This window comes from Cervus elaphus, chromosome 22 (genome assembly GCF_910594005.1).
Source record: "Cervus elaphus chromosome 22, mCerEla1.1, whole genome shotgun sequence".
NCBI classification, from domain to species: Eukaryota; Metazoa; Chordata; class Mammalia; order Artiodactyla; family Cervidae; genus Cervus; species Cervus elaphus.
The window spans coordinates 45,681,908-45,698,293 of record NC_057836.1 but is presented as its reverse complement, the minus strand read 5'-3'; the positions used below and the strand labels follow the sequence as shown (position 1 = coordinate 45,698,293).

Genomic DNA, 16,386 nt, shown 5'->3' with positions numbered 1-16,386 from the left:
GGCATTGGTCCCCAGGGATCCGTCTCATGGGAGACGACTTTTCCATGGACGGACATGAAGGGTGGAGGTGGGGGACGGGGAGATGGTTTCGGGATGACTCAAGTGCATTGCTTTTATTGTGCATTTTATTTCTATTGTTATTACATCAGCTCCACCTCAGATCATCAGTTATTAGATCCCAGATGTTAGGGACCCCTGCTCCAAGGGATGAAAAACACCAGACAGAGACTGTGACGTGAGAAATCTTTTATTAAACCAGGTGTCACTCCCCAACCTGAGAAGGAACACTTATGTTGCAGACACCAAGCCTTCACGCCTCCCTAGGGCTGGGTGTAGCTGTCCTACCCGGCCCACACCTCCTTCTCAGGGCAAGCCGACACTCAGCTGTCTTCAAGGGGCTAGGTGATGGGGTCAGAGAATTAGGCTGGAGTTTAGGTTGACAGCTTGGATTGGGGATTTAAGGTGAGTGTAAAGGTGTGGGTCAGTTTAGAGGTTGGTAGGAATTGGGTTGGCATTAAGGTGAAAGTTGAGTTATCCAAACTCAGCCAGCCACAGTCAAGCTTCTCCTGGGTTCCCAAGTTGATGACCCTCCACTGAAAGCCTGGTCCCCAGGCCCCTCCCAAGGCTCCCCCCGCCCCAACCCATCCACCTCTTCCACCCACCTCTCCTAAATGAAGCACACACTCAGAAGCAAACCCTATAACTACTTGGGATTCAGTCCCCGCCCCCGCCAACTAGGTGGGTGGGGTGAGGGGCACGGGGGTGGGGCTTAGCCTTGGAAGCCCAGCACCTTGTACTGGGCGGCCATGTCGTTCCGGAACAGTTCCAGGGCCTTGCTCATGGCGCCCTGGGCATCAGCACCGAAGTCTGAAGGATGCTTGGCATGTAGAACATGGATGATGGCATCTGAGATGAACTGCAGGGACAGGAGCAGAGGGGTGCTGGTCACCGGCAGGACAAGCCAGGGGCCAGATGGGAATCAACCCCAGCCCCAGCTTTGCTTTATTGCAGGGCCATTTACTGAGTACTTACTATATATCAGGTGCACTTAATATATATCAGGCACACTTCTGAGTGGCCTCCATGGATTAACTCCTTTAATCCCCACAACCCATGAGACAAGTACAGATGGGATAATAAAGGCCCATCTTAATACAGAGGAGGAAAGATCAGGCCTTGGGCTTGTGGTCAAAGTCCATGGCTTGGTGGGTTGGCTACCCTCGCCCCCAACCAGGGGCTTCCCAGGTGGCTCAGAGTAAAGAATCCACCTGCAATGCTGGAGATGCAGGAGACATGGGTTCAATCACTGGGTTGGAAAAATCCCCTGGAGGAGAGCATGGCAACCCACTCCAGGATTCTTGCTTGGAGAATCCCGAGGACAGAAATGTGCTACAGTCCCTAGGGTCACAGAATTGGACATGACTGAAGCAACTTAGCATGCACACACACTACCCACCTCTACTATATTCAGGATGCTCAGTCCTGTCAGACTCTGCAACACCATGGACAGCAGCACGCAAGGCTTCCCTGTCCTTCACTATCTTCCTGCATGTGCTCAAACTCATGTCCATTGAGTCAATGATGCCATCCAACCATCTCATCCTCTGCTGCCCCCTTCTCCTGCCCTCAATCTTTCCCAGCATCAGGATCTTTTCCCATGAGTTGGCTCTCCACATCAGATAGCCAAGGTATTGGAGGTTCAGTTCAGGATGAGGACCCAACCTATTACATGGTTTTAATCCAGGATTTTGCAATCAGAAAGTCCAGAAACTACTTCCATGTGTGTGAATTTAATTTTTGCATTTAATGGCTTAGGATGGTGATCTCTTTCAGTAGCCTTTTGGAGGGATGGTGGGGAGAGGGTGGTCAGAACATCTTATTTTCTGTGCCAAGCACGGAGCTGGTACTCAGAAGCATTGGTGGAAGGGAAGGAGAAAAAGGAAGAGGAAAGGGACCAGGCCTGTGCTCGGGCCCAAGACGGATAATATGTTACAGCAGCCTCACCGTCACTGTTGGCTCTACCATCCACATTGTCATGCCCAGAAAGATGGGCACAAACATCTTCACAGCACAGGGCTGCTTTAAGGGACTGAGCAACCTTATATAGTAAGAAGCTACTTGCTTTTTCAACGGTTCAGAAAGATTTGATGCCAATTTCAGCCGTGGCCTGTGGACAAGGGGTGTCATTTTACAGAGGCCCAGACTGAGGTCATGTTGCAAGTGGATGGGAGAGCTGGAATCTGCACCCAGGGGACTGTGGACAAACAACAGCCAGAGCCAGGGAGACAGAGGCCAGCACTGGTGGGTTTGTTCATATTCTCCGGCATCCAGGGTACAAGTGGCCAAAAGCTGATGCGTGGGGGTGAGGGGAGCACGTGCAGTGCAGCCTCAGAAGCACAAATGTCAACACCTAGTAAACCCTGCTTGGCTCAGAAGCCGGGACAGTGCCACAAACACCTACTGCCTGGCATCGAATGGGACATGTGTTTAATTCCCTTTTAATGTCATAAACGTAACAAAGCCAAGTAAGGAGATGAGCTGACCTAGCGAGAACTTGGAGACCCAGGTTCCAGGCCCAGTTCCACCCTGACCTCCACGGATGACCTCACGTGTAAGACAGGGATCCTGACCCCATTGGGTCCCTCAATTCACCCTTTCCTGAGTCAACTTCTGAGTCACTAATACTTAGAAAATTGTGGGCTGGGGCAGCTAGAAGACTGAGAAAGGACTTTAGCACCCAGCACCCTCTGGGGTCCCCTTGCTCATGGGTGAGAAAGAGCAATTTCTCATGAAGAACACAGACAAAGATTCCACAGTGAGGGGAACAGCAGACACGGGGCGCTGTCTTAATTTTTTGCAGTAGCTCAGACGGTAAAGCGTCTGCCTGCAATGCGGGAGACCTGGGTTTGATCCCTGGGTCAGGAAGATCCTCTGGAGAAGGAAATGGCAACCCACTCCAGTACTCTTGCCTGGAAAATTCCATGGATGGAGAAGCCTGATGGGTACAGTCCATGGGGTCTCAAAAAATTGGACACGACTGAGGGACTTCACTTCCACTTTCTTTTCAAACTTCTTTTAAGTAGACCAGGTTCTAGTCTGTTAGCTGGTAGTCCTATTCCTAGACCGCATTTGTTTCTCTCTAAGCCTGTCTGCTCATCCCCAGAGACGGGCTCCATCATTCAAGCTGGGTTGTGAGCCCCCCGCCTGTCACTGGGGTTCAGATGTGGAAGAAGCCAGGGTCTGACCTTGAGGAGCTCCTGTCCCAGGCAGGAGACAGCTGGGTAAAGAGATAAATTACAATACAGCCGGCAGGCGCCACGGCAGGGCTGGAATAAATGCCTTTGCCAGGGAGAGCTGACAGGTGGAGCAGCTGACTGCCTCGTGGGCCAGAACTGAAGAGGTGGCTTCTGAGCTGGGCCTTGGAGAATGAACAGGGATTTGCCGAGAGAAGATGGGGAGGTGAAACCACCACTTGTGCAGAATCCCAGGGGCAGGAACTGTTCCTCATGTCTGTGATGCTGAGATGGGCAGACAGAATTGTTTGTGTGTTATATGGGAGAGCAGATGGGGCTTCCCCAGTGGCTCAGAGGGTAAAGAATCTGCTTACAATGCAGGAGACCTGGGTTCGAGATCCCCTGGAGGAGGGCATGGCAACCCACTCCAGTATTCTTGCTTGGAGAATTCCATAGACAGAGGAGGCTGGACTGACAGGCTACAGTCCAGAGGGTCACAAAGAGTCAAACACGACTGAGCAGCTAACAGTTTCATAGTAACAGTTAGGAGAGCAGTTAGGGGAGCTGGATGGTGAGGTTGAAGATGATGGTGATGGTAATTGTTCATGGGAGACGTTGTACCATCAGGAATTAAGAGCGTGAATTGCAGAGTACCATAGATCAGACTGTACCTCCTGGCTTATAAGCTGTGTGACCGGGGGCAAGCTACTCAACCTCTCTGAGCCTTCAGTTTCCACATCAGTAAAATGGGGATGAGAAGAGTATCTGCCTGGGGAAGAGAATGCTATTTACCTGCCCAATGGCCATTTTCACCTTCTTCCTTGTAAGAGAACACTAGTTTGTGTTTGGAATGGCAATAGACTACAGTTCCCAGCTTTCCACGTAGATAGACGTGATCTCATGACTAACTTCTGGACAATGAGATATAAATAACATTGTTGGGTGAGATGCCTGGGGTTTCTCAAAAGAGAGCCTTTGTCTCTTCCTCCTGCTCTCTGTTTGGAATATGGACCAGAAGGCTGGAGCTCCAGCAGCTATCTTGGACCATGAGTCAACTTTGAGGATAAACACCATATGTATCCAAGGATGGCAACACAGAAAAAGCCTGCATCCCCAGTACCCATGGGCTCCCACACCAGCTCTGGGCTCCTGACCTCTGGACTTCTTTTGTGACAGAAAAAGACAACACTGAATGCAGTTTCTAAGCTCATGGGGGTAATTGTGAAAGTTCCATGCAGTGACCCAGGCAAACTGCTTCTCATAGCCCATCCTAACCGGAAGTTATCATGACTAACCTTACCTTCACGGCTGTACCAAACTGCCTGCGGCCCCCATTCTCAGGGGTGATAGCCACAGGGCCCTTTATCCCCCAGTTCCCTAGTTTTCCTTCTTGCCACATCCCTCCTCCCACTGGGTCTAGACACAGGACTAGAAACTCAGACTCTCCCCCGCCCACCCAAATTCTCAGTCTATCACAGGAGATTCAAGCCAATTGCTTCTGCCTCAGACACCTGAGGCGCCCTCTCTTCATCCGTAAAGATGCTAGAACTAATAATTTCCACCCAGAATTAAGCCCCAGCTACTGAACTGCTGCTTCATGAGTCCTGTATATGTCCGACATGCAGGGGCAGGGAGACTAGGAGCTGGGTTTCTGGAGGAACAGAGACCTAGTCTGAATCCTGGTTCTGCTCTGTGGTGCCTCTGTGACCAGGGGCAAGCTACTTAACCTATCTGTGCCTCAGTTTCCTCATCTGTCGGGCGGGTGTGATAATGGTGCCTACCCGTGGGCAGAATGCAAGCTGTGTACTTCACAGCTACTTCTCCCTCAGTAACAAGATACTCATTTGGGGGAAAAATATGTTTACTCTCAATGATCCAGGAGGAAGGCCAAGTGGGGAGCAGCCCACTTTACAGGTGAGAAAACTGGGGGGATAAAGAGCAACAACATAGGTCACCCAGCAAGTTATTACTGAGCTGGGACTTGAACCCGAATCTCATGTCTTCGAGGCCGCCCCTTCCATCCTCCCAGCCACCCGGGCCCCGCCACTCACCTCCAGGTACTTGACCGGGATCTTGTGCTTGTTGGCGTGTGACTCGGCCAGGTGCTTCACCTCCGCCTCGTGGTGACCCTTCTTCTTCAGGATGCCCCCCAGGGCCGTGAGCACGGTGTTACCATGCTTCTTCAGGTCCTCGGAGGCCTTCATCTCAGCCTCTGTCTTCAGGTGCTTGAACTTGTCAAATTTCTCCAGTGTCTCGGGATGACCTGTGAAGAGCCTGGGTTGGGGGAGGGGGGCGGTACAAGGAGGGCTTGAGTTAGACCCAGGGGTCAGGAGGTGGCCAGACTCAAGTTCAAGTCCACACCCTCCCAGTTGCTAGTTGTGTGACTTTGGGCAATTCACTTCACCTCTCTGTGCCTCAGTCTCCCCATCCAAGGAAGAGGGATAACGAGTCCTCCCTATAAAAGTGTGAGGATTAAATTGAAAGAGATGGTATACGCTGAGGGCCACACGGGAAGTGTCCTATAAATGCTTGCTATTACTATTTTTAGCATCATCATCTGCTTAACTGTTACTGTGAAAGCCTGGAAGGAAAAACATCTGCATGGTACCTGGCCTCACCCCCATTTGCTCTAAGTTGTTGGGAGCCGAGATGCCTAGATGGTGTCACAGTGGAGCAGGGAGGAGCACGGGGGCTAAAGGATTTGTGGAGCATGCGCTGTGTGCCAGGCCCGTGCTAGGCTCTGCACTTGCACTTCCCCTTGGGGATGTATTATCCCCATTTTACAGATGAGGGAACAGAGGCTAAGGAGTATGAGGTCTTAGCTCAATATCACATAGCTGGGATGCAGACGAGCCAAAGTGAAATCAGGTCTGAGTGACTCAAAATATAGTCCATGCAGTCCATCTCTGCAGCTTCCTGCTCGAGGATCATCCTTTGGCTGCTCAAATACTTCCGGCTCTAGGAGGCTCACTATTCCCTGTGACAGCTTTTCTAGTCTGAACAGCTCTCAGGCTCAGAAAGCTCTTGCTTATTTTGCTCTGCCTCCTTGTTCTTCCCAGGCCCCTCACAGTACTGATGGCGAGAATCTCTGGTGGGAGCCATCTGCCAAAGACCAGGTCCCCACTCCTGCCAGGGACCCAGTGAGCTGGCCGCAGTGATCGGAGGAGTCACCTGTTGCCTTGGACTTCAGTCTTTCATTCTGCAGAAAGGTGGGGATCGGTTAAAGAGAGTCGTACCTGCCACGGAGAGGATGGAGAGATTTTCCCCATTTCACTCATGGGCAAAGGGAGGACTGCAGAGGTAGGTGACTTGTCCAGGGTCACGTGTCTGGTCAGTAGCAGAGACCAGACACGAACCCACACTGATGGTTCCATAACTCATGTTCTCTCTTTTGTGTTGCACCCGGAAACCTCTGCTGGAGTGACCCTATCTGCTGGGCTTTCCCTCCTCTTGTCTGATGGCTTCAGATCCTTGAAAGCTTCCTCTTTTGTGGTTTCCTGGCTCTGGAACACCCTTAAACCTAACTGTGGACACACTCCAGTGTGCACAAGTATCTCACGGCACATACCCATAATCGCACGCGTGCTCACCTGCACACACACACACACACACACATAAACAGGGCATAGCCACAGACAGGGAGCGCCCCCTTCCCCCAGGGGCGCGTCCCTCCTGCTTTCCCAGAGCACCCAGCTGCCCACAGCCACGCTCAACGTCACTGCCTCATCTGGGGCCCCGGCCAAGCCTTCTACCTCACTGACAGCTCATCTCCAGCACCTTTCACCCCAGGGTCCCCGAGCTCCTGACTATTATTATCTGGCGACAATGATCCTTGAACTCCTGCCTGACAGATGCAAGACCCAGAACCCACAGGTGAAGGTCGGGACACTGGAGGGAGACTCTCTGGGGAAGAAGAGGACCGAGGACCTGGGACCCAAGGCTGCCAGAGATCTGAGACATCTTGGGAGTCCTCCGGATGTCTGGGGAAGAGATTAAGCACTGAGAATTATGAAAGCTGAGTTCTGGCCCCAGTTCTGCCTCTGCCGTGCTCTGTGATGTTGAAAAAGTCACTCAGCTCCTCTGGGTCTTGGATCAACTATCTGTAAACCAAAAGGTTGATTTCTCAGCTTCCAAGTTCTAAGGCTTGACCCCTCCAACCCGGACCTCACCCTACACTCTTAGCACTTGTCAGCCAGAGAGGGAGTCCCGGATTTACTTTAACAGTGCAGAAAAACCTGGCTCCTGAATGCCCAGCAGATCTTCCTTCCTACAGCTGCCTCCCTCTACTGCCCCCAAGGCCGGCAACTGGGAGTCCCTGGGAAGCCACAGAAGGCCCTACCTGGGTACTTGTGACAGTGGCAGCTCAGAGAATGAGCAGATGGAAGGCCCTCGCCCTGTAGGAATGGGGGGCGGGTGGGGCTTTTCCTCCAGTGTTTCAGAAGCACGCACTTGCCTTGCGCTTTCATCTTCAATCCTATCGTCAGCCTGCCTAGTTTATTACAGGTCAGTGGGAAAGGAGGCCAGTTCCCAGCTGCACTCTGAGCTGAGACCCAACCAGACACCCACATGAAAGACGGAAGATGCTTCCAGGCCTGCATAAATTCTTCTCTGCTCTAGAACCGAAGAACCAGATGAGGATGGGAACGCATCTCTAGTGTGCAAAGACTGTGGGACGATGTGGCATAGGGTTCAAGAGTGGGTGTGCTGATCCAGGCTGCTGGATTTGAACTCCAGCTTTGGGACTTCATGCAAGTCACTTAACCTCTCTGTTAAATGTGGGGATCATAATAACGTCTACCTCATGAGGTTATCATGAGGCTGAAATGAGTTAATATACATGAAGCACTTAAGACAGGGTCTAGCAATCAGTGTGTAATATAATACATATATGCTGTCCTCATCAAAATCTCTAGGACATTATCACCATCACCATCATCACCAGCTCCATCGTCACCATCATCTCCTCCGTCATCATCTGCATCATCCTCACCATCTCCACTATTATCATCCTCACCACCATCATGTCATCACTAGGACTGGGAATCTTGGGTTCTGTCTGTAGCTGCCATTGGTTGACTGGGACTCTTGAGCCAAGTTTCTTCCCGGTGACATGAGACATACTGGCCACCAGCAGTGACTTCCCAATTTTTCATGGCCTTGAAATCCTTTGTTCAAATGCAAAAACAAATAAAGCAGAAAAGATCTGGGGAAAAGAAGGAAAGGCAGGGGCCCAAAGCCCTCTTCAGCTGCCTCCGCCCTCCTAAAAACCCCCGCTTCCTGCAACTGACCTTCCAGCTATTATGTTCTAGGACATGATGATCATGTACTTGCAGTGAAGCCCTCAGCGTTTTATTAACCGACCGAATAGAATTTGCTCTCTGTCATAACCAGAGGAGTGGGAGAAATGACCTTTTCAAGAAGAGTAAGAAAGCCCAGGTTAGGCATCTGGAACAGAATCACAAGGTCATTTCTCACAGGGCACCCTGGGAGTCAGCATCCCCTTCTCCCTGCCCCTGGCCCCCAAACACCAAGAGGGCAGAAGCTGTCGGCATGGTTTCTTCACGTCTTCAGCTTAAGACGTGATGGGGCATCAGGCTCTCTGGGGTCTGCCAGGGGTCAGCAGTCTCCAGCATCACATTCTTGCCCCTGGCTCCTGGCCCCTGGCAGTTTTCTCTGATCCACCCTGGAAAGGGAGGAGCTGTTTCTCCCATGATACAATACCCCCAAGTCTCCTTCCAGACCTCCAAGTCACTGACTTAGGACTGACAGCCCCCAGGTCATCTGGGAAAGACTTCTGTTTGGCAAACTGGTCACCCACCCAGCAACCCTGCCTCCTCTCCAAAAGCAAGGCAGGATCAAGGACTCAAAGAATGCCAAGGCATGAGGGTGGGCAGGGATCTCAGAGAGCATGAAAGGCAATCCCTCCACTCAACAAATAGGGAATGGGACCCAGAGAGGACTGGTGACTTGTCCAAGGTCACACAGCCAAGGGAGAGCTGAGGAGTTGATGTCTACTTTGGAGAGTCTTCTGTCCAATCAAATGGGACCTGTTGCAGTGCCAGGAGCCAACCGACAGAGATGTAAGAGGAAAAGGACACAAAGGAAAACCCCAAGATGCCAGTTAGATTCAACAGGGAACTTGACCATCCTTTCTCATGTGTTTTTGGCATGGGCCACTAAGGACTGAAACTCCAGATAATAGAGCTTATAGCTTATGTCTGGGTCATTCTCCCAGACATGGGAGCTGGAAATGGGTGAAGCCTGAGGGAGGCTGAAAGAGAGGAAAACCTGCTCTGACTCGTAAAGAAGGAGAAATTCATCTATAAAGTGTGAACGACAATCCATTCACTCATGGCAACCAGGGCCCACCTCCTCCCAGGTGCAGAAATGTCGATGTACGCTTTGACTCACGCTGCCCAGAGCATGAGAAAGGGCCAGGAGGAGAGGGGAGTCTATCACCACTTGGGGAGGAAGGCAATGGAACATGAGGTTCTATTTCTGAACCACAAGCCATCCTCTGCATACAAAACTCGGAATTTTGTGGCGGGGGGCAGGGGGTTGTTTGTTTATTCAGGAGTCCCTTGCTAAAAAAGGCAAGATGTGCTTGGAGATTATTCTGAGCTTTCAAAAAGACATACCCAACATCAAAAGTCAAGAATAGGGACTTCTGTGGTGGCGCAATGGATAAGAATCTGCCGGCCAATGCAGGAGACATGGGTTGGATCCCTGGTCTGGAAAGATCCCATGTACCACGGAGCAACAAAGCCCATGCACCACAAGTAGTGAGCCCGTGCTCTAGACCTAAAGCCGCAACTACGGAACCGGCATTCCTGCACCCAGAGCCTATGTTCCCCAACAGGAGAAACCATTGCAATGAGAAGCCCATGCATGGCAATGAAGAGTAGCCCCTGCTCACCACAACTAGAGAAAGCAACAAAGACCCAACACAGCTAAAATAAGAATAATAATTACTATTATTATTATTATACTTTAAAGGGCCCAATCCTAAGCTTCATCTCTAAGAGTTACTGACACCTTTTGGAACTCACTCTATGCCAGGAATTACGCTGGGCCCCTTAGATGCAGCATCTTATTTAATTCTTACTTCTACTGTATAATGTAGACATTAGGATTTCCCCCCCATTTTATAGGAGAAGAAGCTGAGGCTCAGAGAAGTTGTGTGCTTTCCTAAAGGTCACACAACAGCTCGGTGGCAGAGCCAGGTGTAGAACTACATATCTCATCTTGAAGGCTGTGTCTTAATCCTTGACATTTTACAGACTTTAATGAACTTGTGACTCTGGGGTCATCCTTCCCTTCTTAGGTCCTTTGTGTCCTCATCCATTAAGTGAGGTGAGAAAGACCTCTCAGACCTTTCTCGTTAATTCTTGCTATAATTTTAGGATTCTTCCTGGTGGGCTCTAAGCATCAAGGATTTGATCATCAAAGCTCCTCCCAGCTGCTAGCACAGGTGTGAAATGGATTTGCTTTCCTGATTCCAACCTCTGACACATAAAAGCAAAGGAGAACCAAATAGGGGGTTTAACAAAGTTAATTAACACAGCAGCCAACTGGTCAACCCCGGGGCAAACGTTCCACCTTGCAGGCAAACATTCTTGACCTTGAGGAAGGAGGTGACGGGGGCAGTGGGATCTCTTCCTTTTACCTGATGAGGACCTCCTGCCCATGGCCTGCGACATCAGCCTCCACCTTCCCCCAGGCATTCAGCACCAACTGCCATTCCCCGTCGCTGAGCCCCATGGCGCAGTCTGAAGAAGAGAAAAACAAGGGCGGACTGACTGGGTGTCCTGTCTCCGACAGCTGGGGTTTGAGGCTGCCTGGCCCCAAAGGGATTTTATACCTTCCCAAATGTTTGACAGGGATCACTTGACAGCTCGTTCACTCTCTCTCTCCACCCCCCACCACCCCCCTGTCTCATGTAGGGGTCTAATCTTTTCCTTTCTCTAGCCCTCACATGGAAGCTATTTTGAGGCAGGTGCCATTGTGGGGAGGTAGGCCAACTCAGGTCACGGGTGTGGTGGTGGTGGGGTTGTGTTTGCGGAAAGAGTGGGGAGGAGGTTGGGCCACTGTCTGGGCTCTCAGAGGCCAACAGAAAGGGCACGGCTAAGGCCGATGCCAGTGGCCTGAAACCCAACTCCCCCTGCTGTCAGCCGTCCCGAGAGGAGACCCATCATGTTTGTAAGCCAGGGCAGCAGGCAGCCTGGCTTGGCCCTGGGACTCTCCTGGCCTTAGCGGTCTCTTTGCCCACCTTCTAGAAGCCCACTTTGCCAGAATGCCCCTCACTCTTCAGAGTGGGGGGAAGGAACCTTGATGGTTTCCTGCTTATAACTGGGTGAACCCAGGCACATCCATAGCCTCTTGGAGCCTGCATTTTCCCGCTCCATCCAGAAAGCTCAAATATTGCTCAGATATTTCCCTCTGAAAAATTTTGCTTCATATACCCCCTCAAGGCACAATTAACTGCCTGCCCTTTCCATTTATTCATATGTGTTCCTGTCACACTGCTTACCTCATTGCATCATATTTCTTTGTATCCATGCTGGCTCCTCCATTAGTACCCTAGCACCCAATACTCAGAGACTTTGCCAGGTGCCAGGCTCTATTCTAATCACTTTATATGTGGTAACAATATATGTGTGTTGGGTAGTCTCCCAACAGCCCTATATGATAAATATGTACATTACCCACCTCTCGTGGAGGGGAAGTTAAGGAGATGTGCCACGGTCACACAGATAGTTGATGGAAGAGTTGGGTTTTGAACCAGGAAGTCAGGCCCCTGGATCCATGCTCCCAAACACTTTACTTTGGTTATCATGTGCAGGAGCTTTGTTTCCTTCATCTTTGTGTTTCTTGGGCCTTGCACAGTGCTGTATACCAAGTTGAACTGAATAAATGTTCACTGAATTAAAAAGGTGGATGGCCTTCCCAGGAAGGCAAGAGAATGATCAACCTTTATTTTTCATTCATCCATCTTCCCATCCATCCATCATCCATTCATCCACCCATCAACCCCTCTATCCACTCACCCACCGTCCATCCATCTGTCCATCATCCATCCATCCATCTATCCATCATTCCACCATCCATCCAACAAACAGTTATAAGGTACCTACTGTGTGTCAGAAACTGCTACATGCTGAGGACACAAACCAGATAAAACACATCCTGGTGTTCAGTCTCCTAGGGGAGAGAGATAAGTAAGAGGAATAACATTACAGTTCAGTTTACATAGCGCTATGACCAGGGTCTACACAGAACTTTGCAGTTTACAAAGTGCCTCCTTGGGCAGGATTAATCTAGTCTTCCCAATGCCCCGGCAAGTTAGAAAGCATCTTCCCATTTTATATTTGTGGACCATGAGACTCAGCAAGGGTAAACATCAGGTGTCCTGGCCACCCTGGGACTGTATTAGACCTGTCAGTTGTGACTGCCCTACATACACAGCTCTTTCTAAAGATAACTGCCCTGCCCCAGCCCCTGAGGTCATGTCCTCTCCCAAATCCCACGGCTAGTCACAGCTGATTGAACCTAGGCTGGGACCTAATTAGAGGCGTGGCTCTGTCAAACAGCCAGTGTCCATTAACTATACCAATCAGATCGCCTCTTTAAAATGTGAACAGGGATGATTGATAAGAATTGGCTAGGTGGTAGGAAATGCTAGGTGAAAGGGTTCCATGGCTAGCACCAAGTAAGACCCCCAAACTCAGAGCTTCCCCAGACCAACCTTTGGTCTTCCTTCTGATTCTGGTAAAGCCTGCTCCCATTTCAATTCGAGGATGCCCATCACACTTCCTGTGTGACCTCTTGTGTATCACTGAGTGATCCCTATTTAGATATTGAGTCAGCGGACTCCTAACAACCAAAGAGACCAGAAACACATAGGCCCCTTCTGGACAATGTGCTCCTGAAACCACGCATGAGGTTCCATGTTAACCCAGGACACTAAGCTGGTATATCTCCAGTCGTCATTCAGCTTTCACAGTGAAAGTTTCAGTTGTAAAATGAGTAACTAAGGGACTACCCTGGTGGTCAGGTGGTAAAGAATCTGCCTTCCAATGATGGGGACGTGGGTTCGATCCCTGGTCAAGGAACTAAGAGCCCATGTGCCCGCTAAGCCCAAGCGCTGCCACTAGAGAGCCTGCACATTGTGACTACTGAGCCCATGCAGGCTGCAGCCAGAGCCTGGGGGCCACACAAGAGAAGCCCACGCACCGCAACACAGACCCAGCTGAGCATTTGTTCATTTGTCCATTCCCCATCCTGCTACTGAGGGCCGACTCTGTGCCAGGCTCAGGATCAAATAGAAAGGCCACTCTGAGAGAGTTTGCTGAGGTCTCAGCTCCTAGGTCTGGCTCCTTGCTGGAGGGTGAGCCCATCAGTATGGGAGGGAAGCGCAGAAGCAGCAGCTAGCTGCCCCCAGTCTGGACCAACCCCTGGGGCCCACTGGGGACACCCTTGAAAGAATCAGCATCACTGGTTCCGATTTAAATCCCCTGCCCCCTTGAGAACCTCAGCCCATCCCTGAGGGGCTGGCAGAGCCGGGCTCATTGTTATCCCACGTGGCTGTTCAGAAACAAAGGCTTGGAGACCTTGTGCACCCACCCGAAGCTGGTAAGCGGCAGAGCTGGAACCAACAGCCCAATCCACAGCCCTTGTCCCATCTCCAGCCTTCGGAGTTCTCCGAGGACGGCCTGAGTACTTAAAATCTCATCAACTTGTTACCAGCACTAAAGTGTTTAATATGAAGCTGTCACCCCCTTGGCAGGCACCCTCATTAACTGGCAAGTTCATGGAAACCCATGGCTCTGAAGTTGGTGAACCTTTTAAGTTTTACCTTTTAAGTTAATAGGAGGGACCAACATCTGTTTGTACTTACACATCTCTACAACAGAACTGGCGGTACCTAGCAGTTGCTATGGCTACCTGCAGCCGCCAGCTTTGTTTGGGGGCTATAATTATCCCTGTGACAGCCTTCTAATAGCCGGGGCAGGGAAACTGGAAAGGCACAGAATAGGAGAGTCAGGCTGCCTCTGCGTGCAAAGTTTTCTGCAGCCTTACACGCTCATGTACATACACACACACAGGTGAGTTAGTCTGACACCCAGTGGGGCAGAACTAGATCCCACCGAGGAAGACCTGCCTCTTCCTCTTCTTCCCTTTCATATCATGGAATCCTTTGAATGTGAAAATCTGAAATTTGTAGAATCATCCTCAAATCTTCAAATTCTGGGCACTTGAGATCCTAGAGTTACAGTTCTAGAGGGCCAGAGTCTTCAACTTTCACCACTCTGGAAATTTGGGTTCTACATTCCAGAGTCAGAAAGCTAAAGAGAAATCTAGAATCATAGGGACATAGGATCTTGAAACTTACAGAGGCCTAGATGGTATCAAAGTTCCCACTAAATCAGCAGTCCCCAACCTTCTTGACACCAGGGACTGGTTTTGTGGAAGACAATTTTTCCATGGACCAAGGATGGGGGGATGGTTTGGGGATAATTCAAGTGCATTACATTCATTGTGCAATTTATTTCTATTGTTATTACATCAGCTCCACCTCAGATCATTGGGCATTAGATCCCAGAGGTTGGGGGATCCCTGCACTAAATGCAGGAATTTTCCCTACAGATCATAATCTGCTTGAATACTTCTAGGAGCAGTGAACTCACTTTCTAAAAACCAAAGTATGCCTTATGTCAAGCTCACTCCCTTGTCCTGGCTCTCTGATGCTCCTTGGGAATGTAGAGAACCAGCTGAGAGAAGTTTCAGGCTCACTTAAGATTTTTCTTGTCCAGACTGCACATCCCCAAGGCTTTTTAACTGAATGCCCTCCACTGGCAAGGTAAGCCAGGAGCCTGTCTAGTCAAAAAAGGCCGTTCTCCTCTTTGCTCCCCGTGACTCCCACCTCTCCTCACTTACATACTCAGAACTCTCTAGCAAGGGGCTTCCAGCTCCCCCTGCACAAGTTTGAGGCCCAGGTGACTGTGCACCAAGCTCTCTCTTTCAAAGGTGACCTGGGAATTCATGAGCCCTTGTGCAGCTAAAAACTCATACCCCGCCCCAGTGAATCTGGGGGAGGGAAGAGGTGTTACACCTTTAAGACTCCACGGTGGGGAACCAAAGATGGCAAGAAAGAACATTTTGGATCTTCAGAATTGTAGGTCCCCTCAACCTTGGCCACCCCCCCTTCCTCCTCCACCTCCTCCTCCCGGAAGCCGTCCCTTTGGAGGCCAGCCCAGGCAGCGCTTCCCACCCACTCCCAGCTCAGCTTGCTCCTTCCTGGCAGAGTCTGCCTCCCGGACCAGCGCCATATGAGACTCAGAGCAGGGCTGGGGCCTGGAGGATCTGCTGAGGTCATGCATGAGGTTGAGGGCCCCCCCAAAGCTGAGGAACCCCCCCAGACCCCCAGGGGCCCGCCCTCCTCCCAACCCCCAGCAGCCCTTGCACTGACCACGTCTCCCCTTCTGCCCAGCTGTCCTTCTGGAGCCTTCAGCCAAGCGGGCTGGGGGCGGGGAGAGGTGTCTTATAGCAGCTGGGGAGAGGCACAGGGAACTAAAAATATAGTTTATATGGCAAGGCTCCTCCCTCCTCTCCCTGGAGGCCCAGAGGGGCTTATTGGAGGAGGGCTGGCAGGGACACCAGAGCCCAATATCCCAGTGGACAGGTGTAGCCCAGGGACACCTGCCTTCCCCCCACCTTCACCCTACACCCCCAGCCTCTGAGGCTTAGAGTCACCCCACAGCCCCTCCTCCTATCTGTCATCTGCAGGAGTCCCGCACCACCCCCGTGCTGCCCCTCCCTCATCAGCTCTCCCTTCCTCCGTCCTGGTGGGTCTCACAGAAGTGGCTCCCCCTCCAAGAATCCCCCCTCCCCATGCCACCCCTTTCCAAGCAGGTATGCCCTCTTCCTCCCCACCTTGGGCTCCAACGTGGATACAGCCTTCTTGGCTCTCTCTGCTTTGGAGCGCAGCTCCCCATTTCTACCCTGTGAGCTTCTTCACAGGTAGGGATGTAAAAGCCACAGACACACCACCCTTAAGACCCCTCCCAGTAGCCCTTTCCAGTAGACGCTTAAGAAAAAGAAATGGAAGCAGAGTTGCTTTCCAGCATTTCAGGATAGACCCTTTTATAAGCCC

At 51.0% G+C, this 16,386-nt stretch overlaps 1 protein-coding gene across 4 annotated transcripts; it reads right to left on the bottom strand.

Annotated features, from left to right (window-relative positions):
• Nucleotides 1-229: 229 nt before the first annotated feature.
• MB (myoglobin) lies at nt 230-15,806 on the bottom strand. 4 transcript variants are annotated; one of them, XM_043881542.1, is made up of 5 exons: nt 15,703-15,806; nt 12,368-12,434; nt 10,900-11,002; nt 5,285-5,507; nt 230-916 (listed from the first exon to the last, which is right to left on the bottom strand). In XM_043881542.1, the coding sequence occupies exons 3-5, from the start codon at nt 10,992-10,994 to the stop codon at nt 770-772; spliced, it is 465 nt and encodes a 154-aa protein (XP_043737477.1). In that variant the 5' UTR covers nt 10,995-11,002; nt 12,368-12,434; nt 15,703-15,806; the 3' UTR covers nt 230-769. The 4 variants fall into 4 exon arrangements, with proteins under 4 accessions (XP_043737477.1, XP_043737479.1, XP_043737478.1 ...); XM_043881544.1 differs by lacking the exons at nt 12,368-12,434; nt 15,703-15,806 and adding an exon at nt 11,209-11,227; XM_043881543.1 differs by lacking the exons at nt 12,368-12,434; nt 15,703-15,806 and adding an exon at nt 11,095-11,142.
• Nucleotides 15,807-16,386: the final 580 nt, after the last annotated feature.